Raw genomic sequence first — 22,246 nt, 5'->3', positions numbered from 1 at the left:
ATTTCCACTTCCACGCCCACAGATTCGTTCGTTGCTCCCCCTACTGTTCTGGCGGAGAATCCCCTTGCAACACGCGCAATCCTTAAGGAACCTTAAAGGAACTGTAAATCAAAACTTGTCTAAAACAAGTCCCTTGTGTAAATTACGTGCTTACGTCTCTGCGTCTAAAACGACCCTAAATCGGCCTTGACTGCTGCTGAGATGGACTGTCTGCCTCGAGTTTGGGAGGGCTGGAGCGGTCTGTGGGCTGGAGTGCTATCTGTTTATCGTTGCAACCCCCAGCCTCGTATTGAGATCGCGGCGCGCGGTTTCAAAATAAGAGCGCCCAGCACGATTTTTTTTTTTTTTTTTTTTTAATAATTAAAAAAACTTTTCAAAACAGCTCGAGGGCCATTAATAGACACCCCGCGGGCCACAAAAGGCCCGCGGGCCGCTACTTGAGTATGACTGCCCTATATGGAGTAACCCCTATTAAAAGTGGTTGGAAAATATTAACAAACAAATCATGGCAACAGAGGTATAAATCAAGTGGGTCAGATCGTTAAACCATTTAACCTCCACAATAACCCTACATATCTGGATCAAACCATTTAACCTGATACCTCCAACATGACCCTCCATATCTGGAATAAACCATTTAACCTGATACCTCCAACATGACCCTCCATATCTGGATCAAACCATTTAACCTGATACCTCCAACATGACCCTCCATATCTGAATCAAACCATTTAACCTGATAACCCCACAATAACCCTACATATCTGGATCAATCCATTTAACCTGATACCCCCACTATAACCCTACATATCTGGATCAAACCATTTAACCTTATAGCCCCACATATCACTATATATCTGGACTAAACCATTTAGCCTGCATCCCCACAATAACCCTACATATCTGGATCAAACAATTTAACCTGATACCCCCACACAATCTGGATCAAACCTTTTAACCTGTTACCCCACAATAACCCTTCATATCTGGATCAAACAATTTAATCCGATACCCCCACAACAACCCTACATATCTGGATCAATACCAACGCAATAACCCTACATACTGGGTCGGGATCAAACCATTTAACCCCAAAGAGGAAAGATATCTCCACATTGAAATTAAAACTCTAGAATTTAGTCTGAGCAGAACAAATATTAGTCTCATACTGTTCTTAAAATTAGAAATTCTCCTGTTGTTTTTAAGGCCAATTTATTCTTAGTTTTATTTTAGTGAAAAGGACCTCCCCCTGCGGGCTCTTTTATGTTGGTTGGAGATGCCTCCTGGAACTCAATATAGGTAAACAGGATGTGAGGCCCATTAGGGGGCCGCATTAGGAACACGCCATACAGTCGGGAGCGATATCGCTTTATGACCACGAATGCAAACAAGAATACAAACAAGAACACAAACACGAATGCAAACACGAATACAAACACGAATACGAACACGAATAAGAATAGCCAATACGCCCCTCCTCTCTGGAAGGGCGTCTATCTTTAAACTCAGGAGGTATACCCATAGAGCGGTCACTCTTCATGGAGACACAGCTGGGTCCAGGGGAGTCTGCTCTCTGCTGCTGCTCTGGGCTTTAACATAACACACACACACACACACACACACACACACACACACACACAGACACACACACACACACACACACACACACACACACACACACACACACACACACACACACACACACACACACACACACACACGCAGCTGTTACTCAGACTAATGATGGAGTCATGATGTATCACTGCTGAGCTCTGAGATGGACAACAGTCACAGACAGAGAGATCCTCTTCTTACCTCTTAGCTTTGCTCCGGCGGCCATGTTCCACAGACAGAGTGGTCTTAGAGGTAGGACCCCCATCCTCTCTCTCCTCATCCATAGTAGACTGGAGACCTGGACACAAACACAACTCCTTCTGAACTTTAGCTGTTTATTGAGAGAGAAGATCAGTGTGACTGCGTCACACTAAAGCATTATGGACGTCATAGAACATAAATATGAACCCCATGATATAACCACACTGCTCTCACTACAGTACAGATGTGTAAAGCAGATGCAAACTGAGGGATGAGAATTAAAGACCTTGGAGACTGTAACAGTTCTTAAACTACAACCCAAAAAAGTAGATGTAATAGCAGTATTGGTCCAAATAATCATGATTAGATTATTTCCCCAAAACGTGCAGCCCTTAAAAGTAGAGAACTTTTGAACAATTTCTCCTCTGGAACAAAGTCTGAATTCTGTCACTTTACTGAACCACAGATCCCATAGACAGTAAATCTACTGGTGAAGCTCAAGACATCGATTTGGTATCCTCTCATGCCCACCAATGTCTTTCTCTCGCTCTATGACTCCAGCTGTGGTTTAAGCCATAGGAATCGAGTCTAGACCCACATCTATTAAACTGTTGATCGCTAGCCTGGCTCCGCCCGCCTAAGTACTCCCGCTCAATTTGAATTTCCCTTCAGTGCTACAAACGAAATGTGTACGAGAGTCTGGTAGGACCAGGCTACAGTCGCTACGCACACATATTCAACTTAAATGTTTAAATGTGGTTGATAGGGTTTACATGTTTAAATGTGGTCGATAGGGTTTACATGTTTAAATTTGGTCGATAGTGTTTAAATATGGTCGATAGGGTTTACATGTGGTCGATAGGGTTTACATGTGGTCCATAGTAGTGTTAAATGTTATTTTCCCTCTCTCTCCACCTCATCCCTCACTCTCCGCCTCAAGCTGGTGTGTGGTGAGCGTTCTGGCGCCGATTGGCTGCCGTGCATCAACCAAATGGGTGCTACATACTGGTGGTGGTTAGTGAGGTCCCCCCCCCCCCCCCCCCCCCCTTCACTGTAGGCGTCTTTGAGTGTCTAGAAAAGCGCTAAATAAATTCAATGAATTATTATTATTATTATTAAATATCAGCACATTCATATGACTTCTGTCATGACCTTCTTTTAATTTGGAGTAGCATCAAGACAAATGAATCACTTGAATATTGAACGCAGTGTTGAATTTACCACACGGGTCAGAAAAGCAATGAAACATGAACTAACGTTGTATTCTCTACAGTAAACTCATTATTATATACCAGTAACCTAAAGACAATATAACCGGTAGTAAACTGGTTGTTCATTATTAGATACCAGGAACCTAAAGACAATATAAACGGTAGTAAACTGGTTGATCATTATTATTTACCAGTAACCTAAAGACAATATAAACGGTAGTAAACTGGTTGATCATTAATATATACCAGGAACCTGAAGACAATATAAACGGTAGTAAACTGGTTGATCATTATTATATACCAGTAACCTAAAGACAATATAAACGGTAGTAAACTGGTTGATCATTATTATATACCAGTAACCTAAAGACAATATAACCGGTAGTAAACTGGTTGATCATTATTATATACCAGTAACCTAAAGACAATATAAACGGTAGTAAACTGGTTGATCATTATTATATACCAGTAACCTAAAGACAATATAAACGGTAGTAAACTGGTTGATCATTATTATATACCAGTAACCTAAAGACAATATAAAGGGTAGTAAACTGTTTGATCATTATTATATACCAGTAACCTAGAGACAATATAAAGGGTAGTAAACTGGTTGATCATTATTATATACCAGTAACCTAAAGACAATATAACTGGTAGTAAACTGGTTGTTCATTATTATATACCAGTAACCAAAAGACAATATAAACGGTAGTAAACTGGTTGATCATTATTATATGCCAGTAACCTAAAGACAATATAAACGGTAGTAAACTGGTTGATCATTATTATATACCAGTAACCTAAAGACAATATAAAGGGTAGTAAACTGGTTGATCATTATTATATACCAGTAACCTAAAGACAATATAAACAGTAGTAAACTGGTTGATCATTATTATATACCAGTAACCTAAAGACAATATAACCGGTAGTAAACTGGTTGATCATTATTATATACCAGTAACCTAAAGACAATATAAACGGTAGTAAACTGGTTGATCATTATTATATACCAGTAACCTAAAGACAATATAAACGGTAGTAAACTGGTTGATCATTATTATATACCAGTAACCTAAAGACAATATAAAGGGTAGTAAACTGGTTGATCATTATTATATACCAGTAACCTAGAGACAATATAAAGGGTAGTAAACTGGTTGATCATTATTATATACCAGTAACCTAAAGACAATATAAACGGTAGTAAACTGGTTGATCATTATTATATACCAGTAACCTAAAGACAATATAACCGGTAGTAAACTGGTTGATCATTATTATATACCAGTAACCTAAAGACAATATAAACGGTAGTAAACTGGTTGATCATTATTATATTGGTGGTGGTTAGTGAGGTCCCCCCTTCACTTTAGGCGTCTTTGAGTGTTATTAATTAATATTATTCTTCATGTTTAACCTCTGTTTTCCTTTTATTCCTAGTCTGTTTTACATAGTTTTGAATGATGACTATATGCTCTGTAAGGTGACCTTGGGTGTCTTGAAAGGCGCCTCTAAATTAAATGTATTATTATTATTATTATTATTATTATATACATAGTTATTAAGTTAATCAGGTGAAAGGTTTAAAAAGCGGAGGAAGAAGGGCTCCTCGCTGCGACGGACGTAATATGAGGAAGTCAAGGAGCCGCACCTCCCAGTGAGTGTCTTGACGTGTTTTCGGGGAAAAGGAAGGCGCGCACACACACACACACACACACACACACACACACACACACACACACACACACACACACACACACACACACACACACACACACACACACAATGGCTCAGTATGAGTATAAGTTCACAGGATACTGGCTCAGTATGAGTATAAGTACACAGGATACTGGCTCAGTATGAGTATAAGTACACAGGATACTGGCTCAGTATGAGTCAATCATTATTATATACCAGTAACCTAAAGACAATATAAACGGTAGTAAACTGGTTGTTGATTATTATATACCAGTAACCTAAAGACAATATAAACGGTAGTAAACTGGTTGATCATAATTATATACCAGTAACCTAAAGACAATATAAACGGTAGTAAACTGGTTGTTCATTATTATATACCAGTAACCTAAAGACAATATAAACGGTAATAAACTGTCGGCCTACCTTATCTACTCCGGGATTAAAATGCGCCCCACACGGTATAAAGTAATACAAATATAAATGTAAGGGAAGAAACGGAGGTTGAAGTGTTCCCAAAACAAGTTAATCAGGTGAAAGGGATAAGAGCGGATCTAGAGAAAGATTGCTCTTCATGGCCGCTCACTGAGGAAGAATGAAGTTCAGATGAGGAAGTTATTTGAATGTCTCAGGAAGGAGGTGATGCAACTCATCTGGCATCACGCGCTTTTATGCAAAGTGAAGGTTTGAGACCTCAGACACACACACTAACACTCACAAACACAGACACACACTAAGACTCACAAACACAGACACACACACACACACACACACACACACACGAGTTGGGAGTCGAGCAGCGGCGTTCTGCACAAGCTGGGGGCCTTTCGTGGTGAGTCGGTTGAACCAGAGATCAGCGCATCACGCCGTCTAGCGCTGACGATGCGTGGGAGGGCGTCTCTGCTTCCGCTGCGGTCGACTTTGGTCTGACTCGAGCAACGCCTCTCAGAGGAGAGAAGGCGGTTCTGGGGATCCTTCTTACATGTTGATCATAAGGAAGCATCGGGCCCAACAGAACCCCCAGACTCTGTACCCAGGACCTCTGGGAGACAGTGGAGCCATCACAGTGTGACCCCCCCCCCCCCCCCCCACAGTGTGACCTCTGGGAGACAGTGGAGCCGTCACAGTGTGACCCCCCCCCCCCCCCCCACAGTGTGACCTCTGGGAGACAGTGGAGCCATCACAGTGTGAGGGGGGGGGGGGGGCTCAGAGACCCAGGCCGCGTTCGCCACGCCGTGAAACCCAGGAGCCCCAACAGGAGTCAGATCCCGGGGTTCAGATCCCACCGTCGTCACCGAGACAGTCGGTGAACGTCCCGCTCCGCTCCGAGCGCAGGGCTCGCTCTCCTGGTGGCGCTGGAGGGCCCGTTGGTACTCTGATGGACGTCAGGACCCAGGAGGGCCCGTTGGTACTCTGATGGACGTCAGGACCCAGGGCTCGCTCTCCTGGGGACGCTGGAGGGCCCGTTGGTACTGTGATGGACGTCAGGACCCAGGGCTCGCTCTCCTGGTGGCGCTGGAGGGCCCGTTGGTACTCTGATGGACGTCAGGACCCAGGGCTCGCTCTCCTGGTGGCGCTGGAGGGCCCGTTGGTACTCTGGTGGACGTCAGGACCCAGGGCTCGCTCTCCTGGTGGCGCTGGAGGGCCCGTTGGTACTCTGATGGACGTCAGGACCCAGGGCTCGCTCTCCTGGTGGCGCTGGAGGGCCCGTTGGTACTCTGATGGACGTCAGGACCAGTGGAGGCTTCTCCATTGAGGAGAGGGAGGAAGATCCTCCCTAACATTGTTGAGAATAAAAAATTTAGATTGCCCCGACTATTGTAATGAATTAATGCCCTTAAATATGACTACTTTATTGCCTTTGAGTATATAATGTTCGTTTCCCTGGGTAAAGGGACATTAGCACCCCCTATCGTCTATTGACAATTACTTCAGGGAGGAACGTCCTCCCTCCGCCGCCGTTCACTCATTTTCCCGAAAGTACTGGCGGCCGGTGGATAACATGGGTTTCAATGGGAGAGAGGAGGAAAATCCTCCTCTGAGTGGGTGGGACCTTAAGGGGTCTGATTAGCGCAAAAATCTATCCGTCTGCGCTATGAACCAATAAGCAGGATCCCTGGATGTTGAGCAGTCTTGCCAGATTGGTCCGATTTCCCACCCAATTGGGCTACTTTTAACCATGTTAGGCTGGAAAAATTATCATTGGGCGGGAAATCTGCCCAATCTGGCAACGCTGTCGATAGCAAACCCGGTCTGCATTGCCGCGGTACTCAGTCTGAGAGACGCAGAGCAAGTGAAATCTGCGATAGCGAGATCCTAAATGCACAATGGAAACATTGGAAACGGAGGACATTGTTAACGTCTTATTACAAAAAGCATTCCATTCATTGAGTTACAGTGCTAAGTTAGCGACCAAAGAAAGAGGTAGACCACTTCCCAAAATCAAGGTCACCAGAAGTAATGGCAACGTCAGTGTTGTGAGTAGGGTTGCCAACCGTCCCGTAAAATACGGAATCGTCCCTTATTTGGCAATTAAATGTTGCGTCCCGTATTGAACCAATACGGGACGCAATTTGTTCCGTATTTCCATAAATGTCCAATACATATGTCTGTCACACACACAAATACTAAATCTAACAATAATGTTCAAAACAAAACACAGGGAATACTACGGTCAGCAAAATTGTCGCGGCGGGATCTACGCAAGACCCGCTCCGGTCACCTGTGTCTCTGCGCATGCGTGTGATGGTCACGGTTGCCTAGCGACAGACACCACACACCGGCGCTGCTCACAAAACCCGCGCCTTTTAAAAATGTCCACTACACCCGATACTCCACCACGTCCCCAAAAGCGTAAACGCTTGCAGAAGTACGGACGTGAGTGGGAAGACGCACATCCTTGACTGGACAGCGTCAGTGGAGAGGTTTACAAGGCGAGTTGTAAAATATGTCGGCGAGTGTTTTCAGTGGCGCACGGTGGGCTGTCTGACATCAGACAGCATGCAACAGGAGAGCAACACTGCAGACACGAAAGATCACAGAAGACCCAAGCGTCAGTGTCACAGTTCTTCATACCCCAATCATCTCCTGAGGTTGATACGGTATGGGACATTATGTTGTGATTGATTTCCTATCTGGTTGTGCTTTTGCCAGAACATCGCAGTGCATGGGCAGAGCCTATTTTAGTAAACTGTTGTGGTTTGATTGATTGTTTAGGATGTTGAGTTTTAAAAGTCGAATGAACGACCATTTATTTAATATACAGAAGTATATAAATATTATATATGGCCATTTAAAGAACAAATCATACTAATGGATTAACAGTTAATTAATAAATAAATACATTTGTTAAAAGAAAACCTTTATTCTTTAATATACATACATTTCCTAGATTAAAAATGTTTGTAGAGCTTTCTTTGTATTCTGTGTCACAATTTTTACATTTTTGAGGAATGCAGTGTTCAGTGATCATTACATAAATTATATTATTAGTGTGGATTAACTGTTTGGATGACCTGACTTCTTTTCGAGTGACAAGACAGGCAGCAGACAAATGTTCAATTTAATCAACAATATGTCATCCCACTCCTCCTCTCTATATTACCGTCCGCAGCTGAGGTGACACAGGTGTACCACACAGTAAGACACAACCTCAGCTACAACAGTGTTGACTGTGCACATAAACTGAATCAAAAGATTCTCCTGGATTCAAAAATTAAAAAAAAAAAATGTATAGGGACAACAATGGCAGAGTCAGTGGTTAAAGATGTCCTTGCTCCAAAGGCAGTGGCTGATGTTCTCAAGGCCCTAACATCAGATAAACCCCTCCCATTTTCCATTCAGACAGATGCATCAAATAAAGGAAACAGGAAGATGTTCCCCCTTGCTGTTCAATACTTCAGTCCAGAATGCGGGGTCACCAACAAAATGCTGGATTTCATTGAAAATGCAGATGAGTCCGCTGCTGGGATTGTAGCTCTCACAGAGCAGTCGCTTGACAAATTTGGCTTATCGTTGGATCATGTGACAGCATTTAGTGCACTGCAGACAACACAAATGTGAATTATGGAATTCACAACTCTGTCTTCACCAACTTGAAGAAGTAACAAAAAGATCTGCTGCAAGGAAACTGCCATGCCCATATTTTGCACAACACAGTGATGCATGCTCTTGACCAGCTCATTGTAGATGTGGAAAATGTTGTGCTGAAGGTCTACCTTCTTTTCCACATCTGCCAAACGAAGAGAATCACTCAAAGAGTTTTGTAGGTTTTGTGATGTTGAGTTCCAGGAAATTCTGCGACATGTCACAACCAGGTGGCTCTCCCTTAATCCAGCCATCACCCGGCTAATGCAAACCTGGATTGCACTGAAATCGTACTTCATCAGCCTGGGGGGAGGAGTGTCCCAAACAACTTCGAGCATTGTTAAAGTTCAGTGAGGACTCAACTGAGGAAGATGGAGACATTGTGGAGGTTTACCTTCTTTCTGCAATAATATCCTCTCTCTCTTTGAGGACGTTGTAAAGAAGCTGGAGAGTGATGAAACCACCTGTGTTGAGTTATATTCCATCATGGAAAACTTCAAGCAAAAGCTCACACAGAGACGAGATTAACAGTTCTATGGCTACTTAACTAAATTGAAGCTGCAGCGTCTCCATCCACTTGATGCTGACATGGCAAGGGCAGATTTTACTGCATTCCTCAACACAGCACTCTCATATGTTGAGAAATGGTTCAACTTTTCGGAACACTACTGGTTGTTCTCACTGCAACCTCTCTCTCTGCACCATGGCACCATGACCTTTACTGACATTGAGAGGGTGACCACCAAGCTCAACCTCATCCATAAAGTCAACATGGATGAACTTTATGATGAATGCTCCACAGCAAAACCCATTCTGAAGAGGCTCAAAGAAGATGCTGAAGATGAATGGAAGTCCAAAGGTGTGGCTGCCAGGTGGGTGGCTCTCTTTCGAGTAGCTGACCTGCCAAACATGTTGTCTATCACCAGACACATCCTGAGCATCCCAGCATCCACTGGATGTGTGGAAAGGATCTTCTCCAGAATGGCCAACAAATGGAGTGACTGCAGGAACAGGTGCTCCACAGAGCTCATGAGGAGTGAGCTCCTGATCACTCTCAACTTTGAGCAGTCCTGTTCAGAGTTTTACAACAGCGCTTTAAAAGACAAAGAGCTACTCAGTGCTGCAAGGAGTAACAAGAAGTACACCTGGAAAAAGAAGTAACAGTTTTGAGGGGAGGAGTAATGTTGAGGGAAGGAGTAATGTTTTGCACTCTTTTTTTACATAAGTTTATAAGTGTTTTTGTTGTTTATTTGTACTGTTTTTTTTTGTAAAAATGTTCAAAGAGAGTCCCTATAGTTATGCACTTAAAAAGTAACATGAAGTTCTCAGTTTATTTAGTTTATATTTTAAAAGTTCATTGCTGCACACGCCACACAAAGAGATTTCATTCAAGATTTAATTGACTGCACTTTATAAAAGAATGTTATGTGGTAATAAAGCATTTCAAGCTTTAAGTATGACTAATTCCTTTCTTGATCAACCCTTTACTAAAAACACCAGCACAAAATAAAACATACCACTGCTGCGGGCGCCCCGCCCCACAGGAGTCGGGCCCGTGGTGGGCGTCCCTTATTTTAATTTCTGAAAGTTGGCAACCCTAGTTGTGAGTGCTACATGGTTTGCTAGGTACGCATGACTTACTGGTAGCATTACAAGCAATTGTAACTGAAAATAAACATAGCTAAATAACTTCAGTCAGTGAGGGCAAAAATAGGCCCAATAATAGACCCAGATTTTTTTATTTACTTTTACAAATCAATAGTAGGCCTGATTTGACTAATATGCTTTGCATCCTTTCCTTCTCAAATTACAGTGATGCCACTGGTGGCTTTGTATACATTTTGTTCACATAACTCCCTCCCTGCTATTTTGTAGTTCACCAAAACACCCTGAAACAACTTGAGTCTCACATTCTTATGCCACCCTACACCAACAGTGCAAGCAGGCCAATGGCAACCAAGCGCGCAGTCCTTCCTCCCTCACTTTAAAAACCACCAGCCGCCACTGGTCAGGACCCAGGGCTCGCTCTCCTGGTGGCGCTGGAGGGCCCGTTGGTACTCTGATGGACGTCAGGACCCAGGAGGGCCCGTTGGTACTCTGATGGACGTCAGGACCCAGGAGGGCCCGTTGGTACTCTGATTGTCGTCAGGACCCAGGAGGGCCCGTTGGTACTCTGATGGACGTCAGGACCCAGGAGGGCCCGTTGGTACTCTGATGGACATCAGGACCCTGGAGGGCCCGTTGGTACTCTGATGGACGTCAGGACCCAGGAGGGCCCGTTGGTACTCTGATGGACGTCAGGACCCAGGGACACCGGCGGGCGGCGAGGTGTGTGTGGGTATGTGGAGCTCTGTGTGGGCAGCTTCACTCCCTGGTTGAGGAGTGGATCGCTGGGTGGGGAACTGGACTCTCTCGGCCTGACACAGGACCTGGTCCCGCTCCCCTGGGGGGTCCACAAGACTTTCATTGTTTTAGCCTTTTCTTTCTCCTCGTCTCTGTTTGTTTCATACCATTCAGGTTATGATGGGACCCCCCCACACCAGGTCCCGTACTACCCCCAGACAAGCACCCGGCCCCCCCCAGACAAGGACCTAGCTCTCCCGGACCAGGACCCGGCCCCACCAGACCCCGACCTGGACCCTTGTGGACCAGGGCCCAGCCCCCACAACACCTAACCCTACCCTCCCATGCAGCCATCTCTCCCCAGCCATAGCAGCCTCACCTCGGGGCTCTTATGGTGAGGATTGAACATTAGATGAGCTCGTATGCGCCCATCTAATGTAAGGGTCTTATTATAAAACGAGGCATTTATAGCTTTGTAAGTGTACAGATTGTTTATTAAAAAGGACATTTTACACACACATTACCATCAGTGGTTCTCCCGTCTACGCCATCTTGTTTTTAAGACTCGATAAGTAGATTGACGAACACAGAGATTGTGACATCCGTCAACAACACGCAAGCTCTGTGTCCGCCAACCTACTTATCGAAACTTCTGAAAATATACACAATATTGTAATATGAACATGTTAAGATTAAACATCAATCAATAATTAAAATACATTTGACATTAGAAATATAGTATTTTGTTAGTTAACCTTATGGAAGATCTTCAAAGTCTCTTCCTTTCATGGTTTATCAAGATCAACTTTCAGAAGTTTAGCACTTGCATTATAGTTTGTGTGTGTGTTGATATATACAGGTTAGTGTAGTCTGTGTGTGTGTGTGTGTTTATATAAAGGCCTACATGTATGTCTGATTATAAATGTGTGTGTGGTGGGCATGCAGTCATGGACGCTGGAAGTGGGGGGGCTGGGGGGCTGCACCCCTCCCTGGTGGCGAGAGGCTGAATGTGAAATGCAAAAAAACCCGTGCAAATAAATAAATAAATAAATACATAAATATATCAGACTATTATTATACTATTGTCATTTTATTTACGTAACTCAAACAACATATTTGACTATAAATGTCACAAGCATGATTTGATTCACAAAATGTAGTACCACAAACACAGCATAACGACCGTTTAAAGTGTTCTACTCTGGACGTCATCAACTAGGCTAGCACTAGCATTTTGAACAGAGCTAAAAAGTATGAGTCAGAAAAGAATTTCGGATTTTTTCAAAGATACTGTGGGTCATGGTTCCACCAAAAGGAATTCATCAGCACCACCCCAGAACGAAAGACCACCTTTGGAGTCCTACCATCTACTTAAGGTAAGAAAATGTATTTTAACTGCATATCGGTGTGGGCCCTTGATTAGCGATATCAGATGGTTGGTTTGTGTTCTCGTTATGTAGTGGCCGTGCAGCTGGATTAGTTGGAAAAAAAAATGTTGTTGTTAGACCTTTTGGCTAATAGTACAAATTTACTTATTTTTTGTGTGTGTTCTTCTGTAGTTCTTTGAATGGGCGCAAGAGGAGGATGGTTTGTAGTTCACCACTGTGTGCGTGCTTGCATGCGTGCGTTTGCTTCGGAGTTCGGAGGAAGGAGTTTTTTCTCTTAACGTTAAGTTAGTTAAAACTATCAAACCAGTTAGCCTCATCTAGGCTATGTCTAATGCATAATATCAGTACCTTGTGCGTGTAATTAAATATTTGAGGTCTTAATTAAAGACATATTCTTGCATTTCATGTGTGATTCAATGAAGCACATTCACAAGTTGGCCTTATGGTGTATTTCTAAAACCTCTGGTCTAATACAGGTTGGTTGTGATGACATCTCATTATAGCATTTATCAGATGATTACTAGGCATATAAATAACCAAGTGTAACACCCTATCGAGAACGTTATTTAATTATGTTTGACCTGTGATTGCGTTTGCATGCGTTTGTCTGTGTGTATATTTGAGTGTAAATATATGCGTGTGTGTGCATATGTACGTGTGTGTGTGTGTGTGTGTGTTCATATTTACAGGTGTGTGTGTGTGCGTGTTCATATATACATGTGTGTGTGTGTTTCTAAATGCGTTTGTGTGTGCGAGCGTGTTTGTGTTCATATGTACGTGTTCTCGTGTGTGTGTTAATATATACGTGCGTGTATTCATGTGTGTCCTTAGACTCAGAGAGAGAGAGAGAGAGAGAGAGAGAGAGAGAGAGAGAGAGAGAGAGAGAGAGAGAGAGAGACAGAGAGAGAGAGAGAGAGAGAGAGAGAGAGAGAGAGAGAGACAGAGACAGAGAGAGAGAGAGAGAGAGAGAGAGAGACTATAACTTACACAGAGACGCTGAGCCACAGTGCTGAACCTCGCCGAGCCTCCCCGCCCCCACCCCCGGGAGGAGGTCCTCCTGGTTGAAGGAGGAGCAGAAGGTGTGGAGGTGTGTCAGTGTGTCTGAGGACCCTCCTCCACCTGGGGACACTCTGTAGAAGGACAGAGAGCCAGCAGGCCGGTCCAGATACACTCCTACTCTGGTGGAGCCAGCGGGGGGGAGAGGGAGGACTGTTCTCCTACCGTTGTACTGGACAGAGTAACGATCATCAGAACAATCAAGACTCCAGGACTTGTTGTTCATTCCAAGCCTGCTGTCACCACCCCATCTTCTCCTTGTGATTCCTCTGTATGTCACTCCTATATCAACCCATCCTTCCCACTCTACCTCCCAGTAACAGCGGCCAGTCAGAGCCTCTCTACCCAACACCTGGGGCACGGAGTCAAATCTCTCTGGGTGATTCGGATACGACTGGAACTCTTCACCCTGCGTCACCTTCCTGTTGTCCTCAGACAGAGAGAGTCGTCTGTGGGCCGTGTTGGGGTCCAGTGTGAGGTCACAGGCATCTGAGGGAGAACCAGACATGATGAGCTGCTGAACCGCTCTTCATCATCATCATCATCATCACTAGTACTGTTCTCCTGCGCTCTTCTTCTTTTTATTCTCTTTCAGACTCTTTTTGTGATCGCTCTCTCTTCTTCTTCACCCCCCCCCATCAACCTCTCCCCCTCCCCCTCACCGCCCCCTCAGCCTCGTCACCCCCCCCCTCCCCCTCAGCCCCATCACCCCCCCTCCCCCTCAGCCCCTTCATCCCTCCTCCCCCTCACCCCCGCCCCCCTCCCCCTCACCCTCACCCCTCCCCCTCAGCCCCGTCACCCCCACTCCCCTCCCCCTCAGCCCCTTCATCCACCCACACCCTCCCCCTCCCCCTCACCGCCCCCCTCAGCCCCGTCACCCCCCCTCCCCCTCATCGCCCCCTCAGCCCCTTCATCCCCCCCTCCCCCTCATCGCCCCCCTTAGCCCCGGCCCCCCCCTCCCCCTCAGCCCCATCACCCCCCCTCCCCCTCCCCCTCAGCCCCTTCTTCCCCCTCCCCCTCAGCCCCATCACCCCCCCCTCCCCCTCCCCCTCAGCCCCCCCCCTCACCCTCACTCCTCCCCCTCAGCCCCGTCACCCCCACTCCCCTCCCCCTCAGCCCCTTCATCCCCCCACACCCTCCCCCTCCCCCCCCTCAGCCCGGTCGCCCCCCCTCAATGTAACAATGTAATACCTGCTGGGTTTTATATCTATTCAAGATCTGGATAAACTGAACACTGTGCATAATGATTTCCATGGAGCAGGGGAATCTACGACAGACCTTAACACCAGAATTATGCGTGGCAGGATCCCAGGCGGTGTGGCTATATTCTGGCATAAGAAACTTGACTCATTGGTCACTGTGATCAGGTTAGATGTGGATTGGTGCATAGGAATCAAGGTGGTGCAGGATAAGAATGTTTTTATAATCTTAAATGTATACACTCCATATGAATGTCACAAAAATGAAGATGAGTACTTCAATAAGCTTGCTTTTATTGGGTCTTATATAAGGGAAAGTGAGTATACATCCATATTTATCTTGGGGGATCTGAATGCTGATATATCAGATACTAACTCATTGTTTGGTCTGCACCTGACACAATTCTGCAAAGATAACAAGGTGATTCTGTCCAGTAAGGAACTATTGCCAGCTGATAGTTATACACATGTGAGTGAAGCTTGGCATACTACATCCTGGTTGGACCACTGTATGTCTACATTTGATGCACATGCTTGTATAGAGGAGGCTGAGATCTTATATGGTATGGCCACTGGAGATCATATTCCGGTCTCTATGTTCATTAACATCAAGGGCCTACCTGAGCTTGTCTGTAATGACAGCCATAAACCAAGTGAGACGCTGGACTGGGCTAGGCTCACAGATGTTGACCTGCAATGTTACAAGTTACTGACTGATGTGTACTTAAGAAATATTGAGTTACCTGTTGATGCAATTATGTGTGGGAATATCAACTAAGAATGCAAGTCATAATAATGACCTGTGTGCAATGTATGATAAAATTGTGAACTGTCTAGTTGTTGGAAGTGAACCACTGAGAAGAAAAGTGGTGAAACAACATATTGTGAGACCAGGGTGGAATGACTATGTACATGAAGTTCATATGGAGGCAAAAGATGCTTTTAGAAGATGGGTTTTAGCAGGCAAACCGAGGCATGGCCCAGTCTGTGAGCACAAGGTACGGACTAATGCTAGATTTAAATATGCTGTGCGTTTTATAAAAAGAAACGAGCAGACTATGAGGGCGAACTCTATGGCGGAAAAGTTACAAATTAATAATGTATATGAGTTCTGGAAGGAGGTGAAGGTGGTAAACAACAGCAAGATGCCACTGCCTTCTAGCATTGATGGCATTACTGAACCTGAAAACATTGCAGAGCTATGGAGGAGACACTATGAGAACATTTTTAACTGAAGTGATGTTTTTTAACATAGGTGAAATACCTCACAGTGATGGTGTAGTCATCCGGCCAGATGAAGTATCTTATGCTATTGAGAAACTTAAAATAAACAAAGCCTGTGGGCAGGATAAAATAACAGCAGAACATCTGAAATACTCTAGACAAAGTATTTCAGTGTTACTTGCTCTATGCTTTTCTGGGTTAATGAAGCATGGCATACTCCCAGGATCCATGTTATCTGTCTTGTTGATACCTGTAGTTAAGAATAAGACTGGTCAATTAACTAGTATTGATAACTATAGGCCTATTGCACTTGCAAGTATACTGTCCAAGGTACTAGAAGGGATCCTTATGGATAGGCTTGCAGATTATATAGCATCAACAGATAACCAGTTTGGCTTTAAGAGTAAGCATGGAACTGATCTGTGTATTTTTGCACTTAAAGAAATTGTCCATAGGTACAGATCACGAAATAGCACAGTCTTCATGTGTTTCCTGGATGCGTCAAAAGCCTTTGACCGTATCAAACATGGGAAACTGTTTGCTAAACTACTTGAGCGAGGGGTCCCCTCTTATATAATTAGGATATTGCAGTTCTGGTACTCTCACCAAACTATGCAAGTTAGGTGGGGGATGAGTATATCCACACCCATCTATGTCTCCAATGGAGTGCGGCAGGGCGGAATTCTGTCCCCGCTACTATTCGATCTGTACATGGATCATCTATCTGTAGAGCTAAAGGAGTGTAGAACTGGCTGTTTGGTGGGGGATAACCTCATTAATCATATGCTATACGCTGATGATTTGGTGGTACTGTCTCCCTCCAGTGTTGGCCTGCAGCAGCTTCTTAGAATATGCTCTCAATATGGCTTAATGTATGACATCAAATTTAACTCAACAAAGAGTGTGGTACTGATTGCTAGAACCAAGGAGGATAGGAAGCTTGTCTTTCCTTCTTTCTCACTGGCAGGTGAACCGCTAGTGGTTGTAAAGAAGGTTAAATATCTGGGACACGTGATAAGAGATGACCTCTGTGATGATGATGATGTGCAGCGTCAGTGTGGTATACTGTATGGGCAGGCAAACATGCTGGCGCGCAAATTCTACATGTGTACTACTGATGTTAAAATATCGCTCTTCAAAGCGTATTGCACTCCAATGTATACTGCACACCTGTGGTGTAATTACAGTAAAGCGAAAATGAAAAAACTTCATGTGGCATATAATGATGCTCTGAGAATTTTGCTTAAAACTCCCAGGGGGGGTAGTGCCAGTGAAATGTTCGTGAGAAACAATGTGCCCACTTTCAATGCTGTTCTGAGAAATTTTATGTATAGATTCATGGGCAGATTGACTGGGTCTTTGAATAAGATTATTGTGTCTCTAATTGATATCTCTCAGAGTGACACAAGGTTCTCATCTTGCTTCTGGAAACATTGGACCCGAAGCTTGTATGTGTTTTAATTATGTGTTTTAATTATGTTTGTATTATAATTGATAATGCCTCATTTGCATTCCTTCTTAAATGTTTTATATTGTTTTATATATGTGTGTGTGTGTGTGTGTGTGTGTGTGTGTGTGTGTGTGTGTGTGTGTGTGTGTGTGTGTGTGTGTGTGTGTGTGTGTGTTTATATGTGTATATATATGTATATGTGTATATATGTAGTGTGCTGTCTATGTGGACCTTCCTGTGTCTTGAATAAAGTTATAATAATAATAATAATAATAATATATAAGCAGGTTTAATTGTGATGGTGGACAGTATTAATACACATAAGATACATGATGTCAGCCATCATCTTCATTCCCAGTAGGATGTGATCTCACTTCCTGCTGTGTGGATGGACTTTCCATCTCAATAGTGAGTGTGTGATGTGATGATTCAAACAGACACTTACATCTCTGTGGGACTGGTTTCAGCCTCCACACTCCACCGTGCTCCACACTGGGGGGGTAACAAAGTGAGAGCAGCATGTTGAAACATTCACCTTCATCATCTGCTGTCTCATCACGTTCTACACAACATGAATGACAGCTGCCTCTTCAAACCACTTCATCTAGCAGCAGCTTGAATCCTTGTAGGAGACTTTGTCCCTCAGTGGTGAGCTGTCCTCTCCATACCTGAGAGTGTCCAGTCTCCCGCGTGGATCCTCCAGTCCAGCAGAGAGCAGCGCAGCTCCAGAGTCCCCTGGGTGATTGTAGCTCAGGTCCAGCTCTCTCAGATGGGAGGGGTTGGAGCTCAGAGCTGAGGCCAGAGAAGCACAGCCTTCCTGTGTGACCAGGCAGCCAGACAAGCTACACACACACACACACACACACACACACACACACACACACACACACACACACACACACACACACACACACACACACACACACACACACACATTTTATGTACTTTATTTGTTTCCACATTACAAGTTAATATCATTTTAGGAACCAAATGTGATGAATTATCCAACAACTATTTGACCAACAAACATCTTGTTATGGGAATGCATCATTAAGGGTACAGGAAACATCTCCTTTTCCAGATGAACATGCTCCCTATAACAGCTGATATTGAGCAGTACTTAGCTAGCTGTCTGGCCCTTCTTTTACTTAGTCCACTGATGTTAAGTCCACTGACCACCAGCCTATGCACATGGCCTAGACTGCCAAAGACAAGAACAATGAGGACACATTTATAGCCACAGCTTTCAATGGCAGATGTTAGAGGATGGTATTTCAGTTTTTTTGTACAGTAGGATTCCTCCATGAACAGGTCAAAGGCACAGGCTACTTCAAAGAAAGAGTCTGACTATTTTTTTCTCTTGTGATATGCAAATGATGTCTGGTGTGTTGGGAATTCCTGAAAAACAGTTTGTGGATGTGTTAAACCAGTGGGACTTGACAGAGGTATGTTTGTATAGTTGTTCCTGAGGAGCACAGGGGATCTGGGCAGCGATGAGGTCCACCAGTCTGTCATGTCTGGCAATATACAGTCCTTTGTAGGAAGGGCAACTGTTCATGATGTGGGCTACTGACTCCAGATGTTGTGGTGGGTCATGTAGCATGCATAAGGGGGAATGAATAGATGGAAACCAGAGGGAGAGATTGTATTTTGTGGGGAGAACCTGTAGGCGTGCCTTCACACAGAAGATGAGTATCTCATCACTGATGGTGGCATTATTGTAAATGGCATTTGATGTGGAGTGATCTGCACAGGTGAGTGTGGCTAATTTTCCTTGAAGTTTAAGGCTGGACCAGTACTCCATATTGTGGCCCCTTTGGATGGTAAGAAGGGTTTGCCTGGATGTTGATGGTAACAGGAGGTGGGTGATGTTATTGTGTTGCAGCCTGGCTTGCACTGTGATTGATGGGTCATCCACCACTGCATCGGTGACCTCTACTGGTTGGTGGTTGGAGGTCCATTTTAGCTCGGTGCCTGTCCTCCAGCACAAATCATTCAGGTCATGCCAGTCTGATGACACACCAAATCCCTGTGCCTGGGTATCCAGCTTGCCACTGCTCTTTCTTCTGAAACCCAGGAAGTTATCCTCACCACTGCCTGCACAAGCCACTTTGCGTTTCTTAAAGTCCAGCAGTAATGATGCTCTTGCCAGGTGTCTTACACTGTTGTCATCACAGTTTAGCATATTGACTAGATGTGACTGCCTTGCTGCTGTGTACTCCCACATACAGTTTGGAATGCCAAGCCCACCGTCCTGTTTCTTCTGGAAAATAAAACATTGTGTATAATGTGTGTTGAGGCCCAACCATTTCCTTACAACTTGCACAGTTTTATTGTCCATTGTGCGCAGATCTTTTTGTGGGATATGAACCTTCGCGAAAAGATGTTGTATTTTGGCGAAGGCTATATCTCTGATTGCTTGGACTTTCAGAGTTGCTGGGAGAGGTGAAGTGTCAATCAGGTCCAGTCTGCTAATAAACTGCTGAACCAGATTGGGCACTTGTTGGCTCCAATCTCCCGGGATGTTGAATTTATGCCCTAAGTAGGTGTAGCTTTCTTGTCTGGCATACACTCTGAGTGGCTGGCCTAAGATGGTGAGGGAAGGAGGTTGGTCAGTCTTGGCTCTATACCAGCGGTTGCCTCCGCTCCTCCTCTCCCAAAACACTGCACATTTACTCTGTTTTACTTGTAGGCCAGACCAGGAGAGGAAGCTGTCGGTGCAAGCCATCATGTTCTTTATGACTCTCTCATCACGGGAGGCAATGACCACATCGTCAGCATAGCCCTGGACTGGGTTTGGTGACAACACTTGGGGTGGGGCATGTGTGCGCAACCATTTCAGTCACTGGTTGATGGCAATGATAAAGTTGACTGCACTCCATGGGCAACCAGTTTTAATTCCCACTTCCAATTTTACAGACACACACACACACACACACACACACACACACACACACACACACACACACACACACACACACACACACACACACACACACACACACACACACACACACACACCATTTATTGGATCTGGTTGAGAGCAGTTTCTACTAAAGTAATCACATTTATAAAGTGTATTCATTCCACATTGAAGGCAAGTAAAAGCTTTATTGATACTTCATGGAGACAAAGCTGTGTCACCCTGAGAGTCTGAGAACAGGAAGAGGAAGTGGGGAGATGACATCACAGACAGCAGAACTGCCTTCACTTGGATGTGACAGGCTGTTTCCCAATGTCAAGGGAGCATGCTCAACGGCCGCCCTTTTAAGGACGCTACGTCATAGAACGCCGACAAGCACTGTTCCAATGTTGAGGACACTCGAAAGCCGCGCCATTTTTGCGTCCTTTGTTTTTGAGAATTCCGAGATTTTTCAAGGATGCATCGCTGCATCCTAGACGAGCCAGTTATATTAGTTTTCAGAAATATTTTGTGCCGTATTGCTTTTTATAGATTCATCATGTTAATGCAAATAATCAAGCCTAAAGACCTGTGCCACTTTTCAAACGTTTTTGCAACTTAATGATACGTTGCTATATTTTGCATGGACGTAGCTGGTGTTAAACACCACTGTCACCAATGTCAATTTACTCGCTCACAAGATTACATTATGTATGTATACCTATTTATGTTTGTGTTGAATCGTTTTTTTTAGGGTCAGCCCAGCAAACGGAGGCTTTTGTGCGCCTTAGGGTGGCGCACAAACATATGTTTACCGGTGGAAGGGATAGTGCCACTATCCAATGTTGTAAAATGAATGCACAACCGATCATTTGCAATGTTTGTAATTTTTAAGGAACGTATATATTTGTATTTTATATGATATACTTATGTGTTCAAAGCACTGGTAGATTGTAGGCATATATGAATGAATGAATCAGATCAGTTAAATAATATATCCAAATAAATACACGTTTATCATCTTTCTTTGTCTTTTCCCCCCTGCATAATTGTAATCAACCGTACTGTAAATGTGATGCATGAATTAAGTTCTCAGACAATTTCACTTAGTTTTATAAAAATTGAATGAATTTTCCTTTTAATAAAGACAATTCGATCAACCACAACAAAGCTTTTGTGACTTCCCCAAAGAGGCTCCATGCGAAGGAGACATGACCGCATTCATAACAAATAGTCAAATAAATATCGATCAGCTTGATTGCTGCCATGTTTTATTCATAAGCGCACATGTGTTTACAAGCGGACACGCAGTATTAAAAAGCGGAAGCGGAAGCGCTTCCACACTACCAAGTCGTTCCCAAAGTCTGACGTTACAAACGCTAGGAAGCACTCGAGCTAGCACTCTAGTCTCATCTCCATAGGACACGACTAGCAAGGACGCGTCCTAGCAAGGCTGCAGCCTTCACTTTGGGAAACAGCCAGGATCTTAAACAAATGCTCCTTTCTCAATAGCTACAACTCAATGAGATTTTGTTCAGTTAGAGTCAGGAGAAGTCTGCTGTGTTTGGTACGCTAAGACCGTTTCTGTAAGGGATCCTGATATTTAAGTTCCTGTTTTTTCAGCAACATGTGTTTTTTGTTATTTTTTTACATTTTGTAGGTCAGTTGGTGTTTTCTGTTTGTTTTGGATTGCAATGTACTTTCGACTCCACCCTGCTACTTCCTGCTTTTCTTTGGTTTGCTGATATCCCCTAAGTTTGTGAACACACCTGTTGCTAATGTGTGTTGATTGGTTTGTGGCTACTTAAGCTCAGTGTGCCCATTCAGTCTCTGTCGGATCGTGCCTGTATGATACCTGTGCCTTGCTG

The 22,246-nt window shown here is 44.2% G+C and overlaps 2 protein-coding genes across 2 annotated transcripts in view; both read right to left on the bottom strand.

Moving 5' to 3' along the window:
• LOC115541785 (NACHT, LRR and PYD domains-containing protein 3-like) overlaps positions 1-22,246 on the bottom strand; it is a 216,202-nt gene that overhangs the window by 26,531 nt on the left and 167,425 nt on the right. The gene's annotated exons all lie outside the window — the stretch shown is intronic.
• LOC115542970 (NLR family CARD domain-containing protein 3-like) overlaps positions 11,712-22,246 on the bottom strand; it is a 29,253-nt gene continuing 18,718 nt past the window's right edge. The window contains exons 3-6 of the mRNA XM_030355492.1: positions 18,145-18,318; positions 17,922-17,968; positions 13,535-14,092; positions 11,712-12,162 (exon numbers count right to left, since the gene is read on the bottom strand). Of these exons, the coding sequence (XP_030211352.1) occupies positions 12,020-12,162; positions 13,535-14,092; positions 17,922-17,968; positions 18,145-18,318 (922 nt within the window). The 3' untranslated portion in view covers positions 11,712-12,019. The remainder of the gene's footprint in view (positions 12,163-13,534; positions 14,093-17,921; positions 17,969-18,144; positions 18,319-22,246) is intronic.

The sequence above is a fragment of the Gadus morhua genome, chromosome 4 (assembly GCF_902167405.1).
Source record: "Gadus morhua chromosome 4, gadMor3.0, whole genome shotgun sequence".
Lineage (NCBI taxonomy): Eukaryota > Metazoa > Chordata > Actinopteri > Gadiformes > Gadidae > Gadus > Gadus morhua.
Note: the sequence above shows the minus strand (reverse complement) of the source record. Positions and strands in the feature narration are given on the sequence as shown.